This window comes from Lepisosteus oculatus, chromosome 2 (assembly GCF_040954835.1).
Source record: "Lepisosteus oculatus isolate fLepOcu1 chromosome 2, fLepOcu1.hap2, whole genome shotgun sequence".
Taxonomy (NCBI): domain Eukaryota; kingdom Metazoa; phylum Chordata; class Actinopteri; order Semionotiformes; family Lepisosteidae; genus Lepisosteus; species Lepisosteus oculatus.
In genome coordinates this window covers 75,686,447-75,697,596 of record NC_090697.1, presented here as the reverse complement: position 1 = coordinate 75,697,596, position 11,150 = coordinate 75,686,447, and the positions used below count along the sequence as shown (strand labels likewise).

At 54.2% G+C, this 11,150-nt stretch overlaps 1 protein-coding gene across 4 annotated transcripts in view; it reads right to left on the bottom strand.

Annotated features, from left to right (window-relative positions):
- Positions 1-767: 767 nt before the first annotated feature.
- LOC102696943 (CXXC-type zinc finger protein 1) overlaps positions 768-11,150 on the bottom strand; it is an 18,020-nt gene continuing 7,637 nt past the window's right edge. For 3 of the 4 annotated variants that reach the window (XM_069183855.1, XM_069183837.1, XM_069183851.1), the window contains exons 6-15: positions 9,525-9,677; positions 8,483-8,590; positions 6,950-7,137; positions 6,006-6,213; positions 4,850-4,960; positions 3,828-3,877; positions 3,452-3,548; positions 2,761-2,913; positions 2,157-2,309; positions 768-1,041 (exon numbers count right to left, since the gene is read on the bottom strand). In XM_069183855.1, the coding sequence (XP_069039956.1) occupies positions 2,163-2,309; positions 2,761-2,913; positions 3,452-3,548; positions 3,828-3,877; positions 4,850-4,960; positions 6,006-6,213; positions 6,950-7,137; positions 8,483-8,590; positions 9,525-9,677 (1,215 nt within the window). In that variant the 3' untranslated portion in view covers positions 768-1,041; positions 2,157-2,162. Of the gene's footprint in view, positions 1,046-2,156; positions 2,310-2,760; positions 2,914-3,451; positions 3,549-3,827; positions 3,878-4,849; positions 4,961-6,005; positions 6,214-6,949; positions 7,138-8,482; positions 8,591-9,524; positions 9,678-11,150 lie in introns of all 4 variants that reach the window. The other variant, XM_069183848.1, reaches the window with a different exon arrangement.

Genomic DNA, 11,150 nt, shown 5'->3' with positions numbered 1-11,150 from the left:
CTTCATGACCTTTTGACCCCACGAATAATCTGTTCCAAATGGTAACGTTCAACCGAGCACGAATGAGCGGAGTTTCATCATCGCACTTAGAAAGGTTCTCCTAGTGATAGGAGACCCAGAGAATAGCTGGGGGTCATACAATGGTTTCACAGCAACTCAGAAAGACTAGTCCCAGTTCAGAGAGACCGTATCCAGTACAGGGTCATGGGGAGCCGGAGTCTATCCCAGCAAGCAACGGGAGCAAGGCAGGGTCACCCTGACCAGGACAGCTGTATTAGGTAGCTGCCCATGAAGTTGGGTTGGGGTAAAGTGTCTTTTCCCTTGTGGTCTCACACTGCCCCCTACCGGGCAAAAGATGAGAAGTCAGAAACACTGATCTCCTGAGTTCGGCAAAAATCACCCAAATGTAACCAGCAGGTCTCTAGATACCCAGAACACTCCCCTGGGAATTCAGCCTAGGACTCAGAAATCAGTCATCTGAAAGACACCGCAAGATCTGGATATTTATAAAACAGGGTTCAACATTAAACTCTAAATATTTTACGAACCAGGTACCCTGATGTCACCCCCCAGGCCTCAGTAACTGAACAGGGCTGGTAAACTGAAAAACAAGGTAAGGTGGAAGCAAACACAATTGCTCTGGTAGCTCAGGGAGCTGTCTAGAGAAATCACACAGCGACCACCTCTGCAACTCTGCGTGAGTGAGTGCGACGTCTGCGTCGCAATCAACGTGGGTTAACACACCGAATAAAACTCCAGAAAATAAATCATTTTTTCAAACTTTTTTTTTTAATGTATTCCAAAAATTAAAAAAAGGGAAGACAAAAAGTAAACGGCCTGAGAAGAAGAGAGACGGGGAAGGGGGGGTAGACATGAAGAAAACAGATTACAAAAACTGAAAGGTAATGCATGTCGATGAGAAATTTCAATATGGACCATTTCAATGCTGCGGCTCTGTGTACAAGTGTGATTAATCAGGAGCATCCCTCCTCTTCTCCCAGCTGTGCTGTGGATCTTCAACCAGGAATTCTCCTCTGACCTCTGCAGGGAATAACAGGAGAAACACAAACGTCAGGTTTTTCCTCTCCGTCGGTCCAGCTGTGCAGACTGACTGGCGACCTCCGATTCCAAAGCCCAGGTTTCTCCGGAATCCACTGCCTCCGCAGGGATTGGGACTGAAGTCCTGTTGGAATCTGGTGGCCCACCCAGCGGAAGTTTGGACTCTCCGTTCACTTGGCTCCGCAGATCAGGGCACGAGGTGTGGGACTCTATGACGTTTTGGGTTACGGTGGCTCCACAGTGTGGAAGGCAGGCGCCCGGGATGGGTGGCATGTGATCAGTGCGTCCCAGGGACTCCCAGGTGGGTCCGCTATGGAAGGCGATTTCCAGGTTTTGCTCTGGGATTCGCCAAATGGGGTGAAAAGCCAGGATCACATCGCTAGACGACTGTAACCAGGTTTCACTAAGCAGTGAAGCCAGGATCGCACGGCTAGCCCACTGTAACCGAGATTCACCAGCAATAACACTAATATTGCGTGGCTAACGGACTGTACCCAGGATTCGCCAAGCAGTGAAGCCAGGGTCATTTCACTATCTGACTGTAACAGGTACTCAGCAAGCAGCAAATCCAGGATCACATGACTAGTCAACTGTACCCAACGGTGATGCCAGGATCACGTCATTAACCAACTGTAACCATGATTCATCAAGAGGTGACACAAGGATCTTGTCACTAGCCAACTATGACCAAGTCAGCATCGCATGGTTAGCCAACTGTAACTGGGATTCACCAAGCAGCAGCATGCCACTGGCTAAGTACCATCAGGTACATGGCTAGAATCTGTCAGTCAGGGTCCTCTTGGGCAACGGCACAGCCTGAGATCTCACAGTGATGTAGAGCTGTGCCCGCGCTCCTGTTGGCACAAACTCTCCTGTCCGCGGGGAACTGTGGAGCCCACAGCACCTCAACCTGCATGGCGGAAATGGGCGTGACAGGGGATCACGTCCACATTGCCTTGTCTCTCCGGGAGAGCTCGGGAGGTTGATGAGCCTTAAATGATGGTTTGGACATTCCTAAAAGGGCGTTTCTGGATTGAAAAAAAATCAAATCTAGCTGAAAAAAAAAAAAAAAACGGGTCATCATTGTGCGCACGTGCCCTGCGTCAGCGGTCCTTGCTGCTCCTCAGGTCAGTGGTCAGCGGGTCGTGCTGGATGGTCTGGTGCAGCATGAGGGCCAGCAGGCCGGCGCGGTTGGTCATGGCCGTCCTCACATTGCGCTCCTGCTCAAACAGCTCGTCCAGCTTGTACCACTGCAGAGAGGAGGAGGGCAGGGGCAGCCAGAGACAGAGAGAAACAGGTAAGACAGTACAAGCAGCACTGCACTGTCTTCTGTAAGAAGTCATGTTGGGCGATAGCAGACTGGGCAGCTCATTCAATTCAATTCAACGAGCTTTACTGGCATAGCTGACGGATTACAGTGCTGCACAAAGTGTACACAATTAATTCAACAACTACAGACATTTACAATACTAATTCATCGTAATAGATTTACATACAACATACAACCAATAATGCTCTGTATCGCTCTGTATCGCCCAGTATATTATTATTATTATTATTATTATTATTATTATTATTATTATTATTGAGAGACAGGCTCACTGTCTGTTCCTCAGGCTGGGACAGGAGATCACACACTGTATTATTATTGAGAGCCGATTACATGGCTGCTGAGAGGGTACGCCGGTTTGCTGCGCTCACCACCCTGACTCGCTCCAGGTCCACCTCGGCCCTGCGCAGCTTCTCCCAGCAGTAGTGCTTGTTACACTTGCGCTTGGCCACCCTGCAGAAGTCCCCCGTGGGGTCGAAGACGTCCCTCACCAGCGGGCACCCACACACCTCGTCCGCGGGCACCTGAGGGAGAGGAGGGGGCGAAACGGTGGGACGCGGGCGGTGCACCCCGCCCTTCAGGCCAGGGGGGGCCCATCCGTTTGTATAGGAAAACTGGGCCACTCCGTTAACTGGAACTGAACCGGAGCAGGTCTGCTTTGCTGAGCTCAGAGAGAGAGAGAGAGAGAGAGAGCGCGCGATGGCGTGATCCTGCCACAGTGCAGAGCCGCTGACCCCTGCTCTGCGCAGCACTTGCATTTCTCACTGCAGAGGCAGGAAACCTCTGGCCACAGCTGCAGCACCTGGCTCTGGATTTCACTCCAGCTCTGGATCACCCGGGAGATTAAACCAGGCCAAATAAACCAGACAAGGAGTCAAATCCGTCTTTTCCAATCGCGCCCCCTTAGCTACTGAATGTCTGCATTCCCTCTTGCTGCTGTGAAAAGCGCTGCCATCTTGTACGCGACAACGCTATACGAGTGCGGCGAGGGCAGGCAGGCCCTGCTGTATCCCCCCTGGACAAAACCCGCGTGACCCCCCCACTCCCCCTCCCCCGACTGACCTTGGGGTCTCTGGAATGCTCTGGACACAGCACCTGCAGCCTCTTGCAGTAGGTCTTACTCTGGGGGTTGTACACATCGCAGAAGAGCCGGGTGGCCCTGCACGCCAAGAGACAGTCGGGTCAGACGCACGCAGAGGAGGCTTGAAGGAAACATCCCTGGCCCGCGGTGACACCGGCTTTTTGGGGATTATTTTTCACAGCTGCTGGATGTCATTTTTTGTTTATATAATTCCCCAGCTGTTACTGTGAATGTAGACAGCAACCAACCTCCCCAACAACAACAACACCACCACCACCACCACCACCATTACACCTGGGGCAGTCAGAGATTCGCAGTCGCCCCTCGGGTCTCCCGCAGGCCCCTGGCGGGTCTTACCCTTCGATGCGCGTGGGGTACATGGAGCCGAAGGAAGTCTGGCTCTCGTACTGCAGAGGGGACACAAACAGAGACAGGCAGTCAGTGGCAGTGGACAGAGGACAAAGTGCCCGTGACACCAGCGACAGGAAGCCAAGAGAGGCTATTGATCGCTGCATTGCAGGAGTTGTTCCCTTACACTTGAAGACACGCTCGCCTGTTCCACTGCTACATGGCAAAAGGCTGTAATAAAAAACACACCAGTCTGCTTCATTTAGAACAATGTTGGAATTGAGACAACTCAACTTCTGTTCTATCACCAACCTAAAACTTGTGAGCAGACGCACAGAAACGCCAGAACTCATATTGTAATTCACTGATAGGAGCGGTTCAGCACAGGTTGAGGTCTACAACTGTGGGTTTGAGCCTGGTTCAAGTCACTAGCCGACTGTGACTACTAAATGGTGGAATTAGCCGACCAGGACTCATAGCTGACGACACAGTGACTGGTGACAGTGGGGTCAGTGACACTTAACAGTTTACTGGCAGTAGGTGCTGCTAAAAGCCAGGGATCAGACAGAAGAACCACTGTACCCACAGAACAAACTGTCACAACCAGGACTTTAAATTAATCAGGGGAAAATGCTAGATACTTCCTTTGGGTAGCAGTACCAACAAACAAAAAAAGATCAGCAATCTTTAGATTTTGCTTAGCAATCGGTTATTAATTATTGATTAGCTCTCACTCTTGACAATTGCAGGGCCAGACAGGCGAGATGTGAAGTATAGATCAGCCTGACTGCCAAGATGAAACACCTAAATGTTATGACGCAGGTTCCAACACAAGCTCCTTGTTGCCAAGCAACTATATAGACACTGGGACTCTCGCTCCCAAAAACGATTCACTGGAAAGCTAGAAAAGTTTTTTTCTAGGTCTATGAATACAGAAACACCTTAACCAGCTGTAAAAACAAGCATTACTTTCTCAAATCTTACGAAAATGTTTATGGACCAGTTCTCAGTGCACCTTTACAGCCACTCACCTTGGCATAGCACCTTTCCATGTGCCTGAGCGCCACCTTGGGGTTGATGGGGTGACTGCAGGACACACAGAAGATCTGCAGGTCTGTGTCGTCGCTGTCGCCCTCATTCACCTGCGCAGGCACGAGCGGGAGTTACAGGGACAGACATCGGAGCCGATCAGTGAACATTAGAGAAAGAAGAGCAACCCCCTCTCCCTCTTTTTCTCACGCCTGGTCCTGCGTGTCTATCAACGAAGCTGTGCCTTGCAGGCTCAGAGCTCTCCTCTCTCCTGCTTGATATTGCTTCTCATCATCCCAATCTGTAATCTTCTACTCTCTCTCCATATATATATATAAAGGAAGTTTCTACAGCAGAGTATAGTTTATCCACTGCCGTATAAACTCCAGCCCCCCTCACCTTCTTGACCTGCTGCCTGCTCTCTGTATCCCCCTCCTTCTCTGTGGGTCAGTACCCCCCTGTCCCCCTCTCCTCCCTCCCTCCCTGACCTCCTGCCTGCTCTCTGTATTCACCCCTCTCTGGGCTGATACACCCCTGCCCTGCCCCCCTCACCTCCCTGACCTACCTGCTGCCTCTGCTCTCTGTATCCCCCTCCTTCTCTGTGGGTCAGTACCCCCCTGTCTCCCTCTCCTCCCTCCCTCCCTGACCTCCTGCCTGCTCTCTGTATTCACCCCTCTCTGGGCTGATACCCTGCCCTGCCCCTCTCACCTCCCCGACCTGCTGCCTGCTCTCTGAATCCCCCTCCTTCTCTTTGGGCCAATATCCACTGGCCTGCCCCTCTCACCTCCCCGACCTGCTGCCTACTCTCTGTATTCACCCCTCTCTCTGGGCTGATACCCCCCTGCCCTGCCCCCTTCACCTCCCCGACCTGCTGCCTACTCTCTGTATTCACCCCTCTCTCTGGGCTGATACTCCCCTGCCCTGCCTCTCTCACCTCCCTGATTGACCTGCTGCCTGCTCTCTGAATCCCACTCCTTCCCTCTGGGCTGATACCCCCCTGGCCTGTCCCCCTCACCTCCCCGACCTGCTGCCTACTCTCTGTATTCACCCCTCTCTCTGGGCTGATACCCCCCTGCCCTGCCCCCCTCACCTCCCCGACCTGCTGTCTGCCCTCTGTATTCACCCTCTCTGTGTGCCGGTACCCCCTGCCCCCCTCACCTCCTCGTCCTGCTGCACGACCTGCTGCTTGGCCTTGACGATGATGCTCTCCAGCTCGTGGAAGCGGCGCTCCATCTCCTGCAGGCGGAGCCGGGCCTGCTGCTGCTCCCGGCGGATCCGCTCCAGCAGCTTCTTGCCCTGCTCCTCCGCGATGCAGGGGCTCTGCTGCCACTGCTGGATCCTCTGCGGCAGGATCTCGTAGATCCGGCTGCGGACAACGGACAGAGACGCTGGCAATAACGCCAAACGAGGGGGGCGGAGCCACTGAGAGACCCCCACCGCACGCGCGCGCGTCCGCAGCACAACCCGCAACTGACTGCTTCAGGAGCCATTCCTGCAAAACCGCAGGTCACTAGTCCTGCTTCTCTGCAAATATCCCCTGTAAACACCCTTCAGGGCGGAAGGGTCAGAGGTCGGACACGCAGGTGGCTCCTAGGCTGTCTGTCTCTCAGGAAAAGAAGGTAATCCTTCTTCTTGACTAAAATTTCCGACACGGTGCCGTCTTGAACCACCACCGTTTGAAAAAGGCTGAATGGTTTTTCACAGCGCTGTGCGTGGGACGGGAGAGTCATCAAGCAGATGCTTCTCGCCATCGAGACAGGAGAGCAGACTGTGCACCGACTCTCCTTCAGAAGAGCGAGCGGCGCTTTTACGCTGTGCTACCGGATTTAGGGGCACCCCTGTTTAACCGGGATTTCCTGAGCCCGTCTGCCTATCCCGATTCCGCCCGGGGAGATTCCCAGTTGAGCGATTCCCCTCGGACAGGGGCAGCGCACCGGACGGGCTCCTGGGGGTGACCTCCAGCCCTCCCGTGCAGCCACCCCGCCGGGGGAGTGGGGAACTCCTGCCGACGCTGTGCCTGCGCGAGACCCGGACAGAGATACGGGGAGGGGCGGGAAGGACCGGGAAGGACCGGGAAGGACCGGGGGGGGGGGGGCTCTTACTTGGCCGCCAGCTTCATGCCGCAGTCCTCGGAGCAGTACTTGGAGTTGGGGCGCGAGGCCTCCACGCAGCCGGGCCCCAGGCACTGCCGCAGGCCGCCCACGTCGCGGGACTCGGCCCGCTCGCTGTGCTTCACCCGGTCCTTGTGCTTCTGCTTCTGCTTGTGGCGCCGGGACTTGTACTCCTCCTTCTGGAACGCGTGCGCCAGGAGAGACAGAGTGAGAGGAGGGCGGGGAAACCGGACCCCGGCAGAGCAAGTCGCACTCTGGGGCGAGGGGTCTCGAGGCAAAAGCACATTTCGAAACTCTACTTTCAAAAAAAAATGTCCTCTAGAAACTTATAAGCATTCTGAGGTTGACGATTCTATGCTGGTCATGTCTAATCAGTCATTTAAAGAATCTGCTTGATCTTTTTTGCCCTGATCTGCTGGTTTGGGGTCTGAAGCTGAGGAGTAAGTACACACTGGGGGAGTCTTGCCAGACTGTGGCAGAAACTCACTGGAGCTGTGACCTGACGGCCCTACCAAACGTCTATTAGTTACGAGTCTAGCATAAAGTATATTCCATCCAAGAGGACCTTTCACACCCTTTTTTAAACAAATTCCAATTACTCCCCTCAGAGCCCAGATACAGATTTCCCTGTTTAAAAACAAACAGGTTCATAACCTTGATCAACAGCTGATTCTCCTGGCTGCGTACAGGTGCACTGCATGTCTGTGTGCTTTCTTTCTATTGACTCCCGCTGTAAAACAAGCTGCCCCTTGGGGATAATTAAGACGCGGTCCCAAAACTGCACCAGGAGGCCTCTTCCCAAAACTGCACCAGGAGGCGACAGGGAGAGGCCAAGTTTCAGCTCTTAGGTGCAGACAGGTGCTTTGGACACATCGGATGAACGCACGCGAGTCATTTGCAGAGACGAGAAAACTTTCAGTGAAACGTCTTTCGAAAAGAAGGGCCGGGACCACGTGCTGAGGGGGGGGCACCTTCTGTTCGGCTGCGAAGGAAGCGATTTCCCTCGAGCGAAAACTGAACTATGTTCAACCCGTAACCACCGAGAGCGGATATGATCATGCACGCATTGGAGGCGCAGAAATGCGCAGGCCCAGGGTTCACAAATTCAGCATTACCAATGTTTACCTCACTGGAGGCTGAATCGTCAAGAGTGAGATCCCTGCTGCTAATGTACCTCAGGCTAACGAGGCAAATGGACTGAAGGAGCTGTGTAGAAATTCTCCGAGCACAGTCGTGTGGGTGAACTGCGCTGTGGGAGGTCAGGGTGGCCTTCTCTGCATGGCGCTCGTAAACGGAGAAAAACAGGAATGACAATGCACGTTTTTGTCATGTCGCAGCACGTTTTTAAGCTGGGGGATGGGTGTACTTCATGCTCCCTAGACACATCGATCGGAGAGGAAGGTTTTCTTGGACGCCGAAAGCACACAGAAACGCACACATTGGCAACCGGAATCGTTCGCTCCCTGGAAGGGGAGAAAGGAAGCACAGAGTCTGCGGGCTCTTCCGGCTGGAGCAGCTCCTCACCTTCTTCTCCGACTTCTTCTCCCTCCTCTTCACATGCTTCACCTTGACGGCCCTCTTGCGCAGCACGGGGTCGAGGAAGGGCCCGTCGTCTTCGTCACTCAGCCATGGCTGGGCGGGAGACATCAGAAGGACACTCAGACGACACAGTTTCTTGCTGCACACTCTCAGTGTCATCAGTAAGGTACCCCCACACACACACTCTCAGTGTCATCAGTAAGGTACCCCCACACACACACTCTCAGTGTCATCAGTAAGGTACCCCCACACACACACACTCTCAGTGTCATCAGTAAGGTACCCCCACACACACACACTCTCAGTGTCATCAGTAAGGTACCCCCACACACACACACTCTCAGTGTCATCAGTAAGGTACCCCCACACACACACTCTCAAGTGTCATCAGTAAGGTACCCCCACACACACACACTCAAGTGTCATCAGTAAGGCGTGCGCACACACACACTCTCAGTGTCATCAGTAAGGTACCCCCACACACACACTCTCAGTGTCATCAGTAAGGTACCCCACACACACACACACTCTCAGTGTCATCAGTAAGGTACCCCCGCACACACACGGCCTCAGTGTCATCAGTAAGGTACCCCCACACACACACTCTCAGTGTCATCAGTAAGGTACCCCCACACACACACTCTCAGTGTCATCAGTAAGGAACCCCCACACACACACTCTCAGTGTCATCAGTAAGGTACCCACACACACACACTCTCAGTGTCATCAGTAAGGTACCCACACACACACACTCTCAGTGTCATCAGTAAGGTACCCCCACACACACACTCTCAGTGTCATCAGTAAGGTACCCCCACACACACACTCTCAGTGTCATCAGTAAGGTACCCACACACACACACTCTCAGTGTCATCAGTAAGGTACCCCCACACACACACTCTCAGTGTCATCAGTAAGGTACCCCCACACACACACTCTCAGTGTCATCAGTAAGGTACCCCCACACACACACACACTCTCAGTGTCATCAGTAAGGTACCCCCACACACACACACAGCGAGTTACCATGTTGTGATCCTCGTAACCGGCTGCCCGGTACTGCTGGTACAGCTCCATCTCCTGCTCGTCGTACTCGTCCGACAGCGGCTCGTCTTTCGGCTCCCCGTCCTCCTGCTCCTTCAGCTGCTGGAACTCGTCGTCACGGACACGCAGCATTTTCTGCAGAGCAGCAACACCTGTTCAAACCCTCTTCGTTCATTGACAGATCTCAGCTTTTCACCCTTCTCACCCTGATCCCTCTTCCTGTGGTCACTCTCTCTCTCTCTCCCCTGTGTGTGTCCCTCCTGTGGTCACTCTCTCTCTCTCTCCCCTGTGTGTGTCCCTCCTGTGGTCACTCTCTCTCTCTCCCCTGTGTGTGTCCCTCCTGTGGTCACTCTCTCTCTCTCCCCTGTGTGTGTCCCTCCTGTGGTCACTCTCTCTCTCTCCCCTGTGTGTGTCCCTCCTGTGGTCACTGTCTCCCTCTCCCCTGTGTGTGTCCCTCCTGTGGTCACTGTCTCCCCCGTGTGTGTCCCTCCTGTGGTCACTCTCTCCCCCGTGTGTGTCCCTCCTGTGGTCACTCTCTCTCCCCTGTGTGTGTCCCTCCTGTGGTCACTCTCTCTCTCTCTCCCCTGTGTGTGTCCCTCCTGTGGTCACTCTCTCTCTCTCTCCCCTGTGTGTGTCCCTCCTGTGGTCACTCTCTCTCTCTCTCCCCTGTGTGTGTCCCTCCTGTGGTCACTCTCTCTCTCTCTCCCCTGTGTGTGTCCCTCCTGTGGTCACTCTCTCTCTCTCTCCCCTGTGTGTGTCCCTCCTGTGGTCACTCTCTCTCTCTCTCCCCTGTGTGTGTCCCTCCTGTGGTCACTCTCTCTCTCTCTCCCCTGTGTGTGTCCCTCCTGTGGTCACTCTCTCTCTCTCTCCCCTGTGTGTGTCCCTCCTGTGGTCACTCTCTCTCTCTCTCCCCTGTGTGTGTCCCTCCTGTGGTCACTCTCTCTCTCTCTCCCCTGTGTGTGTCCCTCCTGTGGTCACTCTCTCTCTCTCTCCCCTGTGTGTGTCCCTCCTGTGGTCACTCTCTCTCTCTCCCCTGTGTGTGTCCCTCCTGTGGTCACTCTCTCTCTCTCCCCTGTGTGTGTCCCTCCTGTGGTCACTCTCTCTCTCCCCCCTGTGTGTGTCCCTCCTGTGGTCACTCTCTCTCTCCCCCCTGTGTGTGTCCCTCCTGTGGTCACTCTCTCTCTCTCTCTCTCTCTCTCCCCCCTGTGTGTGTCCCTCCTGTGGTCACTCTCTCTCTCTTCCCTGTGTGTGTCCCTCCTGTGGTCACTCTCTCTCTCCCCTGTGTGTGTCCCTCCTGTGGTCACTCTCTCTCTCTCCCCTGTGTGTGTCCCTCCTGTGGTCACTCTCTCTCTCTCCCCTGTGTGTGTCCCTCCTGTGGTCACTCTCTCTCTCTCTCTCTCCCCTGTGTGTGTCCCTCCTGTGGTCACTCTCTCTCTCCCCTGTGTGTGTCCCTCCTGTGGTCACTCTCTCTCTCCCCTGTGTGTGTCCCTCCTGTGGTCACTCTCTCTCTCTCCCCTCTGTGTTTCCCTCTTGTGGTCACTCTCTCTCTCTCCCCTGTGTGTGTCCCTCCTGTGGTCACTCTCTCTCTCTCTCCCCTGTGTGTGTCCC